The following is a 20,327-nucleotide window of genomic DNA, read 5'->3' as shown; positions in this document are numbered from 1 at the left end:
CAGGGGCGCCTGGGTGGCTCAGTTGGTTAAGCGACTGCCTTCGGCTCAGGTCATGATCCCGGAGTCCCGGGATCGAGTCCCACATCAGGATCCCTGCTCAGCGAGGAGCCTGCTTCTCCCTCTGACCCTCCCCACTCTCATGTACTCTCTCTCTCTCAAATAAATAAATCTTTAAAAAAAATTACCTATTCTAAATGTAAAATTCAGTGATTTTATTAAATTTATAGATTTGTGCATCAGTCACCACACTGAATATTAGAATATTTCCCCACATTCTCTCATACTTGTTTACAATCCTCACTCTCAACTCTAAGGCTTAGGAGGTTATTAATCTGATTTCTGTCTCTATAAATAATTTCCCTTTCCTAGACTGAAATTGTACAAAAGGTAGTCTTGTGTTTGGCTTTAGATGTCTTCCATTAAGGCTAATGTTTTTCTAGATTCATCCATGTGTTGCATATAGCAGTAGTTCATTACTTTTTTTTTCCTTAAATTTTTAATTGTAAAATACACATAAAATTTACCATCTTGTTTTAAGTGTACAATTCAGTGGTATTAAATACATAAGATTCAACCATCACCATCATCCAGCTCTGTAACTCTTTTCATTATAAAACTGAAAGTCTATATCCATTAAACGATAATTCCCCATCACCCCATCTCTGCCCAGCCCCCAACACCCAACATTCTCCTTTCTGTCTCTACGATTTTGACTATTCCAAGTACGTCATGTACGTGGAATCATATAGTATTTGTCTTTTTGTGACTGGCTTATTTCACTTAGCATAATGTCCTCAAGGTTCGTCCATATTGTGGCATGTTGCAGAATTTCCTTCCTTTATAAGGCTAGATAATATTCCATTATATGTATATGCTGCATTTTGCTAACTCTGATTCCTTACTTTTTATTCATGATTGTATTCCATTGTATGGATATACCACATTATATTTATCCATTTACCAGTTGATGGACATTTGGCTTACTTACAGTTTTTGGCTATTACAATATTGTTGCTTCTATGAACATTCAAATACTTACCCGAGTATGGACCTAAGATTTCATTTTTCTTGGTTAGATTCCTAGGAGTGGAATTGCTAGATTATGTGGTAAATTTGAGTTTATCTTTTTAAGGAACTGCCAAACTGTTTTTTCAAAATGGCTCTACTACCATTTCATTCCCACTAGCAAAGAATGAGGTGTTTAGTTTTTCCATGTCTTTGTCAACATTTGGTATTGTCTTTTTAACATGTACATTCTAGTGCTTTTAATTTGTAGCTTCAATTGCATTTCTCCAGTGATTTATGATGTTGAGTATCTTCTCCTGTGTCTATTGGCCATCCATATATCTTCTTTGTTGACAAATCTATGAAGACCTATTTGCCTATTTTTTTTTCTTTCAAAAATTTGTTATTTATTTGACAGAGAGAGACACAGCAAGAGAGGGAACACAAGCAGGGGGAGTGGGAGAGGGAGAAGCAGGCTTCCCATGGAGCAGGGAGCCCGATGCGGGGCTTGATCTGAGGACCTTGGGACCATGACCCAAGCCAAAGGCAGATTTGGGTCATTTACCTTATTATTAAGTTGCAAGATTTCTTTATTCTTGGTGCAAGTTCTTTGTCAGATATATGACTCGTAAATATATCCCAGTCTTATTTTCTTAATCTTGCCTCTTGAAACAAAATTTTAAAAATTTTATGAAGTTCAACTTATTTTTTTTCTTGTATGTTCTTTTGGTATCCTATGTAGAAACTCTCCCTACCCAAAGTCATGAAGATTTTCTCTTATGTGTTCCTCTTGAAGTTTTATAATTTTAGTTCTTATATGTAGGACTGTGATCATTTTGAGTTAATTGGTGTTTATGGTGTGAGGTAGGTAAGTCTTTTGATTTTTTTTTAAAGATTTTATTTATTTATTTGATAGACAGTGAGAGAGGGAACACAAGCAGGGGGACTGGGAGAGGGAGAAGCTCAGCAGGGAGCCCGATGTGCGGCTCGATCCCAGGACCCTGGGATCATGAACTGAGCTGAAGGCAGGCACTTAACGACTGAACCACCCAGGCGCCCCTTAATTTTTGTTTTTGTTTATTGCATATGCACATCCAGTTGTTCCAGTACCATTTATTGAAAGGACAGTCCTTTCTCCATTGAATTTTCTTGGCATTTTTGTTAAAATCCAGTGACCAAAAAAAAATGTAAGGTTGTGTTTCTGGATTCTAGTTTCTGTTCCACTGATCTGTATATCTGTCCTTGGTCAGTACCATATTATCTTGATTATTGTGGCTTTATAGGAAATTTTGAAATTAGGTGGCATAAGTCCAACAGCATTGTTCTTTTTTTTTTCTTCCAAATTGTTTTGGCTATTCTAGCTCCTTTGCATTTCCATAAAAATTTTACAATCATCTTGTCAATTTCTATCCAAAAAAGCCTACTGGGATTTTGATAGGTATTATGTTGAATTCATACATCAATTTGGAGTTAATTGCCATCTGGACAATATTGATTCTTCCAGTCTATGAATGTGGGGATTTTCTTTGACTTTCAGTGGTTTGCCTATGATGTATCTAGATATGGATCTCTTTATATTGATTCTACTTCGGTTTTATTAAGCTTGTTGAACGAGTACATTGATGTTTTCTTTTTTTTTTTTTTAAAGATTTTATTTATTTATTCATGAGAGACGGGGGGGGGAGAGAGAGAGAGAGAGAGAAGCAGAGGGAGAAGCAGGCTCCCAAGGAGCAGGGAGCCCGATGCGGGACTCGATCCCAGGACCTCGGGATCATGACCTGAGCCGAAGGCAGATGCTTAACCATCTGAGCCACCCAGGCGCCCGAGTACATTGATGTTTTCAAGAAATTTGGGAAATATCCATTTTTTCTTCAAATTCTCCCCCTCCCCCCATCCTTTTGAGACTCAAATCAGAATCTCCATCTTATGACTGTGGTCTTGTTATCTGGGTGGGAAATGGGAGCTTGCACCTCTTGACTGCACTGCCCAGACTTAGCCAACAAGTTACTCAGGACAGGATGGGTAATGCTGACATCCTGCCCCTCCTGGGAACACAACTGGGGGGAGAAGGGAGCCTTATATTTTTGGCCGCACAGGTCTAGAGTTGAATTTCCATTGTGCTGAATTGGGATGGTGGTAGGAAGGGAGTGATTCTTAGTTCAAATACCATAGTCTGAATTTTAATAGATTGTCTTGAGTAAATGTTTCCTCATGTGTGTCCTTGGAACAATTTCTAGAGACTAGCCTACGCAATTAGAAATAATTTCTCATAAACTTCCAATCAGTTTAGTTGTTCATTATAAATTGTTTTAAAACCTTTCAAAAATTACATTAATGTATGAGAACAATGAAACAAATTTGATTTGTTCCATGTCCTACTCTCATTTCCTCAAAAAGAAAAAAGCCATTCTTTTTATTTTCACTCAACAGTTGCAAAAGATTTACCTATAGATTCACTGGAAGATGATTTTGAGAGGGAATTCTCATTTCTCAACAACCTTCTAAGTCCTGGTTCTTCAAGTACTGGTGAATTTACCCAAGAATGCCAGACTGCCTTTGGGAGCCCTGGCGCCAGCTTCATGTTGCGGGAGCCTGCTGTGGGGTCTGAGCCTCTTGCTCATTCCTCACGATTCCTTCCTTCACAGCTCTTTGACCTTGGCCTTCATGCTGCCGGAGCTTTTAACAGTAAGTGCCTATGAAACATTTAGACACTCATGACTGACTTTATCTTTGTGAAGCAAAACTATGTGTATGTGGATGCTAAAATCAACAAGGATATTGATTTAACTTCAGTACTACTAGATGAAATCTGTGTCTCACCTGAAAAAATAAAAAATATTACCACTGGAGTATATCGACGGGCGTGAAACAAGAGCTGCTGTCCTGCTCCCTCTGCCAAACCCCACACTTTGTACATTGACTTGCCCAGAAGTCTTCTCTACATAGAAAATCAGGGTCTTGTTTTAAACTTGCCCTGCTAAGTTACCCCTGTGTAGGGCAGGCGATACCATTTCTTCCATCTAGCCGAGCTTGGTGTTTTCTCTTCCCATGCGTTCTAGTAGACAAGGATCGTTCCACGGCAGCGTCCCGGGCAAGGCAGCAGGCCTGGAGGATGGTGGTAGAAAGCTGGGCAGGGTGTTTTCCTAAGGGTCACCTGCTTTGCTTCTATGTCAGGGACTCCCTCTACTGACCTACTGCCCCACCAGCCTGTGTCCAACCTAGCACCTTCAGAGTCCTTTTGTTCAAACCCACTTCCACACTGGTTGCTAAGTACTGTCAATTCTATTTCTAAAACATGTCTCCAGTTTCACATTCCTCCTTTCTACCTCTATTACCAGAGGCATTTAGAGCCTTATTTGGTTTCCTGGGCTGCTGCAAGAGGCCTCCTACCAGGTCGCCCAAATCCCAGGTCACCTTCCATGCTTCCCCAAGTTCTTTCTCCAAGAGGCAGATTCTGACGTCAGCACTCTGCTTTCAGTGACAAGTATGCTTCACAGTGCTTGTGCCCCAGGACATTTGCCCGCATGCCCTCCTTCATTCAACTCTTTATCTTTCCCTCATCCTTCAGTTTCTGGCTCACTCATCATTTCCGGTTATATCTTTACAGTGTTTCATTTATTTGATAGCGACCTTATTTATGTCCATGCCCTTCCGTGAGGTTTTAAGAATCACGAAGGCAGAGAATGTCCTTTATTGCATGTCCTAATATCCCCTGTGTGTAGCACAATATCACAGAACCATTGAGTTGCACAAAATGCATGATGCCCCTGAAGTTGTGCACTGTTGCAGGTGGAATTATTGACTTCACATGCAGAGGATTTAAAATAAATACTTTGGAAAGGGAAAAAAAAAAGCACTATGGGCTCTAGGATAAAACTTGTGCCTGTATTTCCACTCTTATCTTAGCTTACTTCAAAACACTTAGCATTTTCTGTAACTATATTGACTATTTTTAGATCCCTCTGAGACATCGTTGCTCGTGTTGCTGCTTTTACTTAGGATGTTCAGTAATGGAGCGTGGACTTGAGCCTGTGTGTTAGATTCCCAATCCAGTGTCTTCTCCATGGCGGCCAACACTTGACTATTTCTTCAGTCCTGCCCAGTCCGTGGTTTCTCCCGCCTCTGGCCTCCCATAGTGCTCTGTTTTCATGACTAGAATCACAGTTCATCTTTCCTTCTGTCCCAGACAGGGGTCTTCCATCCCCTAGTAGATTTTATCCCTGAGAAAATGGCTCACAACACCTAACAGTATCTTAATGCATTGTACTTTGTATTAAAATACTTATCTTCATACTGTATCTGCAAGACCATCATACTTTATCCAATCTGTAAGCACCTCAAGGGCATGACCTGTGGGGTGATTTATCTTTGTTCCTTCTGTGACAGCAGCATAAACTTAGCTCAAAAAATAAAATAGCAATTCAATAAGCACTCAGTAAGAATTTGTTAAATAGCCTAAAAGTAAGAATACAGTATTATTTGATAAAGAGGCACTCTATCTAGGATAATTCAGATGTTTTACTATAAAATTTTAGAAAACAATTACTCATATGCATTATCACTGGCCTAATAGTTACCCAGATTTACAAACAGATTCATTCTCCACGTGAAATCCTACTGCTCTTTCTCCTTAACGTGCCACATCTCTAGCAGCACTGGATTCTTTTCTTCCTTCCTGGCAGTACATTATCAACAGTATTTCTTCACCACTCAGAGCATCTGTTCTGGTCCCCACCTGCAGGCTGACAGGATGTTCCCAGGCAATGGCTGAGGCAGCTGATACTCTGTTTAATGAGTGTCTTGCTTAAGATCACCAGGCAGTCAACAATTAAGAGGGAACCAAAATCTGGTCTTCTGCCTCCTACTACAGGACTCTTCCTACTTCACTCGCCTTTTCTTTATGTCTTCTTATTCTCCTGCAATGTAAACCAGGAAAGTGAGCTGCCCTGAGTTAAAAGAGCTATGTTCTAGGAACCCTAAGTAAGAACATTGGCCTCAAATGAGCTCTTCTGTACAAGGAAGGTAGAAGGCAGGACAATCTAATTTCATTTCTAGTGCTGTATTTTAATTATAGCCTAAATAATTTCTCATGTTACAGGCAAACATTTCATGTCTTAGTAATAGTATTACTAAGAGTATTCATAATGATACTTTTTAATGACCGCATGATATTTTGTCACGCTTATCTCCCATAATTCCTTCCTTAGTGTTATGAGTTTTTCATTTCATAGATATGCTGCAATAAACATAATCATACGTGTACTTTTTTTCCTTCACTTAAATTATTTCCTTAAGATAAATTTCTAGAAATAGGATTACTGAGTCCAGGGGTATAAACATACTTAAAGGTTTCAAGATTCTAATTGGCAGGTCTATTTCCTCTCTCCCAACTCCTTAGACATTCTTTCTATACCTTATCTATTTGCAGTTGTTTGAAAAGAAAACTTATGTATTTATTTCAAAACCACTTTGAAAACTAAGGAAGTCTAATTCTAGCTGGAACTAAACTTAGATGATTTGACTAAAATACATAATTGCAGATACATTTTAAGTGTCTTCTATGTCTTACATTGTAGAATCTCACCCTGATAGAATTGAGGACTCATTAGTTATTTTTACCTTTTCATATTTTTTCTGATGCTGCTTCCTACTTGACTAACAATGGCTAATTCCTTCCCTCCCCCAGGCTGGGCCTTGCAAGGGGGATTAGAAGTTCCTCTTTCACACACTGACAACCAGCCAGTGCCTTCACAGAGTCCAAAGAAATTAACAAAGTGTAAGTTATTTATTTATATTCTTTGCCATTATATTAACAATCAGTTGAATGCAGATAAATTTAGAATAGGATTTTATAGAGTTTGCCTCATATTGTCCAGAAAAATATTTTGTTAATAATAAATTAAAATGAAAGTTATAGGGGCTCCTGGGTGGCCCAGTTGGTTAAGCGTCCAACTCTTTTGATTTTGGCTCAGGTCGTGATCTCAGCGTTGTGAGATCAAGCCCTACACCAGGCTCTGCTCTCAGTGGGGAGTCTGTGGGAGATTCTCTTCCTCTCCTTCTGCCCCTCCCCCAACTTGTGTGAGCGCGCGCTTGCGCTCTCTCTCAAATAAATATATAAGGATGCATGGTGGCTCAGTCAGTTAAGTGTCTGCCTTTGGCTCAGGTCATGATCCCAGGGTCCTGGGATCCAGTTCCACATCAGGCTCCTTGCTCAGCAGGGAGTCTGCTTCTCCCTCTGCCTGCCACTCCCCCTGCTTGTGCTCTCTGACAAATAAAAAAATAAAATTTAAACAAAATTTTAAAAATAAGTCTTTAACCAAATAAATAAAATGTAAGTTATACCTGGCTATCCCTCATCATGGAAAAAATTAAATAGAACTTGTGAGCTTGTCATAGTCAACTAAATTGTGTACTTTAATTTTTTATATTTTGTGTTAAGGTTTGTTGGTAATGGATAATACCATTAGGGATAGAAGGTATTCTTTGATTACAGGATGCCTATTGACAAACAGTGCATTCAGGCATTTAGCAAAGGGCCTGGCACATAGCAATTGCTAACATTGATTGAGTACTCATCATATTGTTATCTGCAGAACTGGTTCATGTTGTTATGGTAATGCATAGAAAATAGACACTGTCAGGATTTTAGATACATAATAATCTTAGTCAGTGATACTGATTTTTAAAAATTTTAGTTGGAAAGAACTTCAAATGTACAGAAGTGTTGCATAAGTGAAAATAGCACAAAGAACACCTGTATATCCTTTATCCAGATTCATCTACGGTTAATATTTTGCTTTATGTAGACGTGTGTATGTGTGTAATGCGTGTTATTTTATTCCAAACCACTTGAGGGTGAGTTACATACATCATGACCATTTACCCCAAAATACTTCAGTGTATATTTCCTAAGAACTGGTATATTCTCTTGCATAACCACAGTATGGTTGTAAACTTTAGGAAACTTAATATTAACATAATACTTTTTCCATAATCTACCATGTATTTGTCTTCCAGTTTTGTGAGCTGACCCAGTCATATCCCTTATAGCACTTTCTCCCTCTGGACAGCAAGTCTAGGGGCTTATATTCAGTTGTCATGTCTCTTTAGCCTCTTTTAATCTGAAACATTTCCACAGCTTTTCTTTGATTTTTTGAACATGGGCATTTTAATAGAATATATTATTATATTCTGCTCCATTTTTCTTTGTTTTTAATGGAATATTCCTTATTTCGGTTTGATCTGAATTTTATTGTGATTAAATTCAGGTTCTTCATTCTTGCCTGGAGTACTGCACCAGTGACACTCCTCTCTCTGGGTTTCACATCTGAAAGTTGATGCTCGCCATTTCTCCCTCATTGGTGATGTTAATTCTAACCACCCATCCAAAGCATTGTCCAATTTTTCTCCTAAATAATTACTAGTTTATGTTATTTTATCCTCTCTTGCAATTACTCAGCAGTCCGTGAGGAGACACTTTGTGCACAAGTCCACTCGTCATCAGAGTTTCTACTTAGATTTAGCATCCAGTGTTACTTTTGGCCTGATTCAGTCTTTACTATGATGGGTGGTAAAAAAAATGATGATTTTCTAACCACAGCACTCCCTCCGCATTTTTATTATAGTAGGAAACACATAACGAAATTTACCACCTTAACCATTTTTAAGTGAACAGTTCAGTAATGTTATGTATATGCGTAGTGTTGTGAAACAGATTTCCAGAGCTTTTTCATTTTGCAAATCTGAAACTTTATCAAACATTAAACAACAAATCCTCTTTCCCCTTCCTCTGCTAACCACCATTATAGTTTCTGTTTCTATGAATTTGACTACTCTAGGTACCTCATACAGTATTTGTCTTTTCATGACTGGCTTATTTCATTTAGTCTAATGTCTTCATGGTTCATCCATGTTGTAGCATGTGACAGGAAATTAATATCATCATAGTGCTATTATCTAATTTATAGATCTTATCCGGATTTGCCAATTGCCCCACTAATTTTTTTTTTAAAGATTTTATTCATTTGTGAGAGAGCATGAGCGAGGTGAGGGGCAGAGGGAGAAGCAGACTTCCCGCTGAGCAGGGAGCCCAACTTGGGGCTCGATCCTGGGGACTCCAGGATCATTGACCTGAGCCTGAGCCAAAGGCAGGCGCTTAACCAATTGAGCAACCCAGGCGCCCCGGGTGTTTTTTATAACAAAAGAGAACTTTTTTTTTCCTTTCCTAATGCAGGATCCAATCCAGATTCCCACATTGCATTTAGTGTCATGTCTCTTTAATTGTTTTTAATCTGGAACAGTTCCTAAATCTTGGTCTTTCATCATCTTCACTTCTCTATAGCATAGAGGCCATTAATTTGTAGAATATTCCTCGAGTTGGGTTTATCTGATGTTTTTTTCATAATTAGATTCAGGTTAGGGATTTTGGCAGGAATAGCATAACAGGAGTGATGTTGTGCCTTCTTAATATCAGGAGGCACATGATGTCGGAATTGTCCCATTGCTTGTGATGTTAATTTTGATCAGTTGGTTAAGATGGTGTCTCCTGGGTGACTGCACTATAAAATTACTCTTATATTTTTCCCTTTGTAATATCTTGTGGGAAAATATTTGAAACTGTGTAAATGGCTTGTTTCTGCCAAAGTTTCACCCACTAATTTAGCATTCATTGATAATTCTTTGCATGAAATACTTATTACTCTGGTTGTTGCCAAATGGTGGTTTTCTCTTTCCTCATTCTTTCTACATTTATTAGTTGACATTCTAACTGTATGGAACAGCTTTCTCTTGTCCCTCATTTTTTTTATTTGTTGATATGTATCATTGTAGAATCTTGGAATTCTGTTCTTTTTTTTTTAAAGATTTTATTTATTGACAGAGAGAGACAGAGAGACAGAGAGAGAGGGAACACAAGCGGGGGGAGCGGGAGAGGGAGAAGCAGGCTTCCCGCTGAGCAGGGAGCCCGATGCCGGGCTCGATCCCAGGACCCTGGGATCATGACCTGAGCTGAAGGCAGTCGCTTAACCAACTGAGCCACCCAGGCGCCCCTTGGAATTCTATTCTTTCCAGTACTTTGGGATAAATCAATTGGAAAATCCATCAACTCCAAGCAAATGACAGATTCACACTAGCCAATTCAGAATACAGCCGTCCCTTTGGGATTCAGCCTATTTATAATTTTCTTTTCTAAAACCCACTAAAACTAAAGTTGTGTTTAATCACTATAAAATAAATTTCATAAGTGAACATTGGGAAAGAAGTGTTGGGAAATAGAAGTACTGGGAAAGCTGCTATTTGCCTATGATTGTTGAGGCTTCAATTTAATAAAAATTGAAATTCTTAACAGCTTTAAAATTCATTACCCCCCAAATTCGTTACCCCACTTCATTAATCATTAAGGAAATGCAATTTAAAACCCATATGCAGGGGGTGCCTGGGTGGCTCAGTCGTTAAGTGTCTGCCTTCAGCTCAGGTCATGATCCCAGGATCCTGGGATCGAGTCCCACATCGGGCTCCCTGCTCAGTGGGAAGCCTGCTTCTCCCTCTCCCACTCCTCCCCCCGTTTGTGTTCCCTCTCTCGCTGTGTCTCTCTTTGTCAAATGACTAAATAAAATCTTTAAAAAAAACACATACACACAACAGTATGCAGTTCCATTATCCACCTACCAAAATGGCTTAAATGAAAAATAGAAAATCCCATGTGATGACAAGTTTGTGGACAGTGCTTGTGGGTGTGCAGGGTCACATCGCCACTTGGAAAACTGTTTAGTAATTTCACTAAAACTGAACATACATACATATAATACACAAGACCAAGAATTTCCACTCCTAAGTGCATAACCAAGAGAAATGCATCCATTTGTTTACCAAAATATATACACAAGAATGTTGTCACAACACTGTTGCTAATAGCCTGAGATGGGATTTATCTCTGTGTTGGCTGGCTGGAGTGTGAACAGTGGCTGGAAGGGTGTCACAAGGGTAGCTTCTAAGGAGTAGTCTTTTCTGTTTCTTGAACTGATATTGTTTACAGTTGCTTTTACTTTATGAAAACTATTAATAGTTAATTTAGGCTCTTTTTTTCTATACATTTATTACATTTCAGTATAATTCATTTGCTCTTTGTTTCATAAGAGTTTCTGGAGGCCAGAAAAATACACACAAGGAGAGCCCCATGAAAATAATGTAACTAAGACCTTCATTTTCCATTGTGACAGATGAATATAAAACCATCCCATGTTTGTAAAATGCTGTAGAATTTTCAAATACTCATCAGAACCTCTCCACAGCTGCACCAAGAAGGTCAGGTATTACTGGAATGACCACAGGAATGACATATCCTTGTTGACATCTATTCTTCCAGTATAATTATTTTTTCAGTTACTTTTAAAAAAATTCTAGTATAGTCAACATCCAGTGTTGTTAGTTTCAGGTGTACAATATAGTGACTCAGCACTTCCATACAACATTCAGTGCTCATCATGATAAGTGTGCTCTTAATCCCCTTCACCTATTTCACCCATCCCCCTACATGCTCCCTCTGGTAACCCCCATTTCTCTGTATTTAAGAGTCTGTTATTTTCTCTTTCCCTTTTTTCCTTTGCTCATTTATTTCTTAAATTCCACAGTGAGTAAAATTATATGGTATTTACCTTTCTCTGACTGACTTTACTTCACTTAGAATTATGCCCTCCATATCCATCAATGTTGTTGCAGATGGCAAGATTTCATTCTTTTTTTGTTTGTTTTAAAGATTTTATTTATTTGAGATAGAGCGAGAAAGAGTGAGAGAGCATGAACGGGGGGGCAGTTGGGCAGAGGAAGAGGGAGAAACAGGCTCTCCACTGAGCAGGGAACCCCACAGGGGGCTCGATCCCAGGACCCTGGGATCATGACCTGAGCCAAAGGCAGACGCTTAACCAAATGAGCCACCCAGGTGCCCCAAGATTTCATTCTTCTTTATGGCCGACTCCATAGTCCATATATATATCTACACACACACACACACACACACACACACACACACACACACACACACACACACCACATCTCTACACACACACACACACACACACACACACACACACACACACACACACACACACACACACACACCACATCTTCTTTATCCATTCATCTATTGATGGACACTTGGACTGTTTCTGCACTTTGGCTATTGCAGATAATGCTGCAGTTAACATAGGGGTGCATATATCTTTTCAGTTTAGTGTTTTCATACTCTTTGGGTAAATATCTGGTAGTGGAATTACTGGATCATATGCTAATTCTATTTCTAATTGTTTGAGGAACCTCCACACTATTTCCCACAGTGGCTGTACCAGTTTGCATTCCCACCAACAGTGTACAAGAGTTCCTTTTTCTCTACAGCCCCCCAACACTTGTTTCTTGTGTTTTTGATTTTAGCCATTCTGACAGGTATGAGGTAATACCTCATTGTGGTTTTGATTTGCATTTCCCTGATGAGTGATGTTGAACATCTCTTCTTGTGTCTGTTGGCCGTCTGGATGTCTTCTTTGGAGAAATGTCCATTCATGTCTTCTGACCATTTTTAATTAGATTCTTTGTTTTTTAGGTATTGATTTGTTTAAGTTTTTTATATATTCTGGATATGAACCCTTTATCAGATACATCATTGACACATATCCCATTCAGTAGGCTTTTTTGTTGATTGTTTCCTTTGCTGTGCAGAAGATTTATTTTGATGTAGCCCCAATAGTTTATATTTGCTTTTGTTTCTCTTGCCTCAGGAGGCCTATCTAGAAAGAAGTTGCTATGACCAATGTCAGAGAAATTACTGCCTGTGCCCTCTTCTAGGATTTTTATTGCTTTAGGTCTCACATTTAGGTCTTTAATCCATTTTGAGTTTATTTTTATGTATGGTATAAAAAAGTGGTCCAGTTTTCACAACACTATTTGTTGAAGAGACTTTTTCCCCATTGCATTTTTTGCCTCCTTTGTCATAATGGACCATATGATTGTGGGTTTATTTCTGGGTTCTGTATTCTGTTCCATTGATCTATGTGTTTATTGTGCCAGTGCCATACTGTTTTCTCTCTTTTTTTTTTTTTTTTTTGGTACCACACTGTTTTGATTACTAGCTTTGTAATATATCTTGAAATCTGGGATTGTGATACCTCCAGTTTTGTTCTTTTTCAAGATTGTTTTGGTTATTCAGGGTCTTTGGTGATTCCATACAAATTTTAGCATTATTTGTTCAAAGTTCTGTGAAAAGTGTTGTTAGTATTTTGATAGGGATTACATTAAATCTGTAGGTTGCTTCGGGTAGTATGGACATTTAACAGTATTTGGTCTCCCAGCCCATGAGCATGGAGTATCTTTCCATTTGTTTGTGTCATCTTCAATTTCTTCTATCAGTGTTTTATAGTTTTCAGAGTACAGGTCTTCGACCTCCTTGGTTAAGTTTATTCCTGAGTATTTTACTATTTTTAGTGCAAATGTAAATAGGATTGTTTTAATTTCACTTTTTGCTTATTAGCTATAGAAATGCAACAAATTTCTGTACATTGATATTGTATCCTTCAACTTTACTGAATTTATCAGTTCTAGCAGTTTTTTTGGTGTAGAGTCTTCCAGATTTTCTATATATAGTACATGTCATCTGCAAATAGTGAAAATTTTACTTCTTCCTTAACAATTTGGATGCCTTTTATTTCTTTTTGTTGTCTTATTGCTCTGGCTAGGGCTTCTATTACTATGTTGAATAAAAGTGGTGAGAGCAGACATCCTTGTCTTCTTCCTGACCTTAGGGGAAAAGCTCTCAGTTTTTCCCCATTGAGTATGGTGTTAGCTGTGGGTTTTTTATTTAAGGGCTTTATTATGTTGAGGTATGTTCCCTCTATCTAGACCTGCTTTATTGAGGGTTTTTATCCTAAATGGATGTTAGACTTTGTCAAATTTTTTTCTGCATCTATTGAAATGATAAGACTTTTATCCTTTCTCTTGATGTATCTCGTTGATTGATTTGCAAATATTGACTCACCCTTGCATCCCAGGAATAAATCCCACTTGATCATGGTGATTTTTTTTTTAATGTATTGTTGGATTTGATTTGCTAGTATTTTGTTGAGGATTTTTACATCTGTGTTCATCAGGGATATGGCCTGTAGTTGTCTCTTTTTGGTGATGTTTTTGGTTTTGGTATCAGGGTAATGCTGGCTTCATAGAATGAATTTGGAAGATTCCCTTCCTTTCGTATTTTCTGGAACAGTTTGAGATGAATAGGTATTAACTCTTTGCCAGTGAAGGCATCTGGTCCTGGACTTTTTGTTTGTTGGGATTTTTTTTAAATTACTGATTCAATTTCATCTCTAGGAATTGGTCTGTTCAAAATTTCCTATTCCTGATTGTTTTGGGAGATTATATATTTCTACAAATTTATCCATTTCTTCTAGGTTGTCCAGTTTGTTGGCATATAATTTTTCATAATGGTCTCTTAGAATCCTTTCTGTGGTGTTTATTTCTTCTCTTTCATTTCTGATTTTGAGTCCTTTGATAAGTCTGGCCAAAGGTTTATCAATTTTGTGATCTTTTCAAAGAACCAGCTCCTGGTTTGACCTGTTTTATTATTTTTTTGGTTTCTGTTTTGTTAATTTCTAGTATAATCTTCATTATTTCCTTCTACTGGCTTGGGGTTTTGTTCATTTCCCAGCTCCTTTAGGTGTAAGGTTGTTTGAGATTTTTGCTTCTTCCAGCATCATTTTTTTAAAAAGATTTTATTTATTTATTTTGAGAGAGAAAGCAAGTGAGCATGGTGGGGGGGGCGAGGCAGAAGGAGAAGAGGGAGAGAAGCAGACTCCCTGCTGAGCATGGAGCCTGATGCAGGGCTGGATCTCACAAGCCTGAGATCATGACCTGAGCCAAAATCAAAAGTCAGATGCTTACCCAACTGAACCACACAGGCACCCCAGCATAATTATTAATAGGCCTCCTGTTCCCTCTCAGGTATCCTGGTTTAATGCTAAATGATTATTACTTTACAGATGAGGAAATAAGAGGTTAAATGTGAGGTTAAATGACTTGCCCATTATTACCTATTAACAGGTAGTGTGCTGAGGACTCAAGGCCACAACTTGTGTGGGTATCACTAACTTGGGGCTCCTAGAAATAGAAGTGGACACACAGAGAAGCCTTTCATTCTCCCTGCTCTTTAAGGCTTGGAATCCCCACAGTACAAACTACAGCCCTCTGACCTGCAGAAAGTGGGAAACCATGTTTGTAAAAGAGGGTTGCCTTAGATTCTTCTGAGTATGACTGCCTTCCATTCTCTGCCCCTTGTGTCTCTCATATCATATCTAGGTCTTTAGATTGTTCTCTGGGTCTCAGTGCTGCTACTGGACCCCTCAACCCTCAAGAGCCTAGCCTTCTGAGATGACTCACTGTGCCATTGTGCATTCTTTTACTAGTTTTAGCCTTCAGCCTAAATGTATATCCTTGAAATCTCTGGCACAGTACAACCTGTAGACTACTGATACATGGGATTTTCCAGTCTCCACAGGGAGGAGAGAGGGAGTTGGTTAACAGGAAGTTGTATCTGAGACACAATGCATTCCATAAAATACATATCAAAAATTTGTAAAATGCACATGGAAAAGACAAACAACTGTAAACTGAAATGAGAACTGTTGGGTATGTTAATGTGATAGAAGGATTTTCTTCCCCCCATGTTTAATATTTTATAATAGATTTTTAAGCACCAAGTTTATAAATGTAATGTTCCTACTTTATAGGAACAAAGGTTACTTTTACTTTTGAAATGTACCTGAGAGACTTCTATAAATTATCGGCGTTTCTAATACTATTACTGCCTGCCTGTTCACTTTTAATCATTTCTCAGAGCAACATAAAATTACTTACATAGAAGGGCCTCAGCAAAGCACAAGGTACCTACATTATTAGCTTTTCAAAATTATCAAGGAGGGGTGCCTGGGTGACTCAGTCAGTTAAGCGTCTGCCTTCGGCTCAGATCATGATCCCAGGGTCCTGGGATTGAGTCCTGCATCGGGCTCCCTGCTTTGCGGGGAGTCTGCTTCTCCCTCTCCCTGTGCCTGCCACTCCCCTGCCCTCACTTGTGCTCTCTCTCAAATAAATAAAATCTTATAAATAAAAATAAAAGCTAGGATCCCAGGAGAACAAAGTAGAAGTATCTGGCATTTAAAAAGAAAAAAGTAAAATCATGTAAATTGTACAGTAATGTGATTTTAAAAACCTGAGACTCTTCAATGTGTCTTTTCTTCTTTAATAGCTCCCAACAATGGTAACCAAGACATGTCAGCCTGGTTCAATCTATTTGCAGACTTGGATCCACTTTCAAACCCAGATGCTATTGGACACTCAGATGATGAACTTCTTAATGCTTGACTGAAACTATGTCGTCACTTCAGTGGCCTTGAAACATCAATTTTACAACATATTGCCTTTGTGGAAAGGAGTTTATATTGTAACCCATACACAAAAGCATCGTGTTTGTGTATCTAACACTTTTCAGCCAACTTTAAAGAGATGGTAAGGACTACATTTGGATAGATTAAGTATTTCTTTAATATCTTGGATTTGCAGCTGTTGATATGTGGAAAATATTATGAACCATTGAGTCTGAAACAGATACCAAAATTTATTTCAAAATAATAATTAGGAATACTTCTGTAAATAAGGAATTGGGCTTCTTTCTTTGGAAAGCCTTTTATGTGTAAGTTGCCTTGCTGGCTGTGAGAATTCTGTATGTGGATAAAGACAGCATGTAAATTTGGTTGTGATTTGGGGTTGGTTTTTAAATAAAACCATAGCAGGGGATGTTTTCTGTTGTGGAAAATAACACTAGAACCAGAACAGTTTTGTCTTTAGTTAGAAAAGTAGAGTAAGATTTGAGAACTCAGTTTGCTTTAATGAAATCACAGAGAAACTTGGTGCTTTTCTCCACTTGGAGGCTAAAATGTAATATTACTTAGTTTTTTTCCTTCATAGAAAATCATGGATACCCCTCAATTCCATTATTGAGTTTTCATGGGAAAATAGCAGGATGATTCGTTTGCTAAATCTATCCTCTGCAGAAACTCATAAACCTGTCTCCTAAAGCACAAGAATGTCCAGTGATATTCAAGACATTGTACAGGTGTCTTCAGGCCTGGTTTTTCACACATTGTTACCATAATATACAGTATTCATATTCTTTCTGAAAAGAAAGGGGAGGACAATCCCTAAGCAACTGGCAGTAGTATTCCTGAAATTACCCAGAAACTTCTCTCTGAATGAGGGAAAAATTCTAAGCTTATCCTTGTACATATTTGTACATTTATAACCTATTTCTTGACACGATTTAATCCAGATTACTTTTCTGGCAGTCATAGAAGGCTCCACATGATCAATCAATCAGAAAGGGTCTTATTTTTCCACTTTTCCCTTTCTGTGGGTGACATCATCTAAGGCTCTATTTGATGACTGAGGAAAAATTGTTACCCTTACTGGAGGGACGTTAGTGTAAGCCAGTGAACCCATAGCCACTGTATATACCTGTCACTCAATTTCCTGTTCTTTTTTCTTGACCATCCTTTAGATTTGAGGCAGTTCTCCAGGTGTCTTATTTTTGTCATCCAGTCCATTACACATACATAAGGGAACATTTTAACTAAGGTGTTCACGGCAGTTTTCATGTGCTCCCAGTTTTCAACAGGCTTATTTATTGTTTATAAGAGAATGGCTTGTAATGTCTGAGTCACTGTAAATAGAACATTTTGGGGGACTACACCAGAGTGGGTAAAGTGCAGTCCACCTCCATGCACAGCACTCTGGCCTAGCTATAATTGGAACTGCCCCCGAGCCCTCCAGGAAATCACTGGTACCACCTAGGCCGGCAAGACCTTATCTGAGGATCAGAAGCAATGAATGACTCAGGAAAAGGTTATGTAGTCTTTTCATGCTTATTCCTATTTCTTTCGTTATCCTTTCAGTCAGAAGCATTTTTTACCTCTTCCTTTTTATTCAGTGAAATTCTCCAGAAGATTCAGTCACCAAGGATTGTGATTCATAATTACAATCTAAATTCTGTACCTGTGGTGACTCTGCGCTCTCAACTTTGAATACTTCTTCAAAAATAATGCTACAATCTAAATTCTGTACCTATGGTGACTCTGCGCTCTCAACTTTGAATACTTCAAAAATAATGCTAACTTTGTATCTTGAGCTTGTGCCGTTTTTCTTTCATTAATTTTTTCACTAATAATTAGTTCACAAAATATTTCTGTATCTCCTTCACATGCATGCAGAGTAGTCCGTTATCTCGAATAAACAAATAAAACCCAAACACAGAGAAAAACCACTGATCTTTCCAGGCCAGAAGCCCGAATCCCAGACTATCAATGTATTCACATTGCCCTCAATCTCCAAAGAACAAAAGTCCTCAAAAAAAAAAAAAAAAATAGAAACACACAATAGATTTTTATTATTCAGTTCTTAGATTCTCGTAACATTTCTTCTGAGTATGTAGTTGCCCATTTAATCCAAAAGCACATTAACTGTCTTAGTAAGTTAAGTTATAATTTCAACAAATCTAACAACTCCATTTTTGAAGAGCACATTGAAAACTTTGTTATTAAAATGAAGGTAACCATATTTTTTCAAGATTAATTATTTGAAGTTCAGTCATTTAGAGGCCAGAAACAGAAATCTGGCTATATTATACCTAGACTGCTAATAGGGGGAAAAAACCACTTATTCAGTAGGGATTGAAGGAAAGACATGATAAACACAGAACAGAAAGGTGATCAGTTGCTATTTGTCTAAATCTAGATAAAACATTCAATAAGAAATAAATTAACCTTAACCAGAGGTAGGCTGAGAACTCTTACAAAGTAAATGGGATGTTTTTATATTAAATGGGGGAAAATAATATCTCCTACTTTTTATTACCAAATAAGAATGCATTTAACCTTAGAAAAGCCCCAGAAGAACTAAAATTTGTCTAATCTTTCTTATGACCACTTTACAAGTGAGACAGGAATACCAGGGCATATTAAGATCAGACTGGTGTAACTTTGTATTTTTTGAAATCTTTCATTAATTGTAAAACAGAGCTCTGATATGGTTAGAAACGAACTGTATTTTTAAAAAAAATAGGTTTCTGTATTTGCACAATGAAATTCAGTGTTTGTATTTCAACTATGGATATTTATTTCACATAACTATCTATATAGACCATCTGGAAATGTAGAGGTCTTACAGCATAAGAACAAAGGAAGTTTGTGCTCTCTTTTTCTGAGCCTCTTTTAATAAAGATTACAAGATGGCATAAAACAAAAAAGTTGATTTCTTAAAGTACTCAATATCAATACAAATCCAATTATTGTTAACCTATTCAAAAATTTGAGTTTTACCTCAGGACCATAGTAGTAAAAGGTAGTCTGAAATGATACAGATAACACAGAATGAAAATAAAACCAAGGCAATTAATATCTTTGTGAGACTGATTCTTTTTAACTTACTTCATACAGAAGGGACGTTATATGGGAAATAACAGAATGTGTTCTTTGTGTAAATACACTCAGTAACAAAATACAAACCATCAAATATTAAAAATTTGAGCCTAGAAACAATAACCAATGAAATATAAGCATAGTATTTAACCTGATTTACTGAAGGCAGGAATGAAAAGCCAGAATCAATCTAGTTTATATCTTCTTCCATAGTACTGGCAGGGCCCTGTGTTTTCTTACCTTGAGCAATGAAGTGGCCCCGGAATCTTGGGATACTGAAATTAAACTAGGAAGGAAATACAAACTTTAAAAATATTAACTCAACAGTATTGAAAGTAATGCACGTAAAACACATACAGTGGTAAGGTGTTTAAATATGGCAATAAAAACCTATTGAACAGGATGGGTCACCTTAATATGCCAACCATAAGATATCTCCTTTTTTATGTGCCATTTAAAGAGACTAAAAAGTTGAATTAAAAACTGTCCTTGGCATTTAAAGTTGAAACATGGTTCTTCATTCAGTGGTATAAATAACCAATCAACATCCAAAGAGTAAAATACAAAAAAGGAGATCTGGGTGGTGTGTGTTTGTTTGTTTGATTTGAGAGAGAGCATGAGAGTGAGAGCACAAGCGGGGGGTGGGGGGGCAGAGGGAGAAGCAGACTCCCTGCCAAGCAGGGAGCCCGATGTGGGACTCGATCCTAGGACCCTGGGATCATGGCCTGAGCCAAAGGCAGATGCTTAACTGACTGAGCCACCCAGGAGCCCCTGGGGGTTTTCATAGGTAAGATTTTGGAGTGCATGTTTTTACAT

At 37.9% G+C, this 20,327-nt stretch overlaps 1 protein-coding gene across 3 annotated transcripts in view; it reads left to right on the top strand.

The window, feature by feature from the left end:
- ICA1L (islet cell autoantigen 1 like) overlaps positions 1–19,791 on the top strand; it is a 79,182-nt gene extending 59,391 nt beyond the window's left edge. For 2 of the 3 annotated variants that reach the window (XM_027590691.2, XM_027590692.2), the window contains exons 11-13: positions 3,436–3,690; positions 6,692–6,781; positions 16,289–19,791. In XM_027590691.2, coding sequence (XP_027446492.1) covers positions 3,436–3,690; positions 6,692–6,781; positions 16,289–16,404 — 461 coding nt within the window. In that variant the 3' untranslated portion in view covers positions 16,405–19,791. The remainder of the gene's footprint in view (positions 1–3,435; positions 3,691–6,691; positions 6,782–16,288) is intronic. The other variant, XM_027590693.2, reaches the window with a different exon arrangement.
- Positions 19,792–20,327: the final 536 nt, after the last annotated feature.

This window comes from Zalophus californianus, chromosome 3, assembly GCF_009762305.2.
Source record: "Zalophus californianus isolate mZalCal1 chromosome 3, mZalCal1.pri.v2, whole genome shotgun sequence".
NCBI lineage: Eukaryota > Metazoa > Chordata > Mammalia > Carnivora > Otariidae > Zalophus > Zalophus californianus.
Note: the sequence above shows the minus strand (reverse complement) of the source record. Positions and strands in the feature narration are given on the sequence as shown.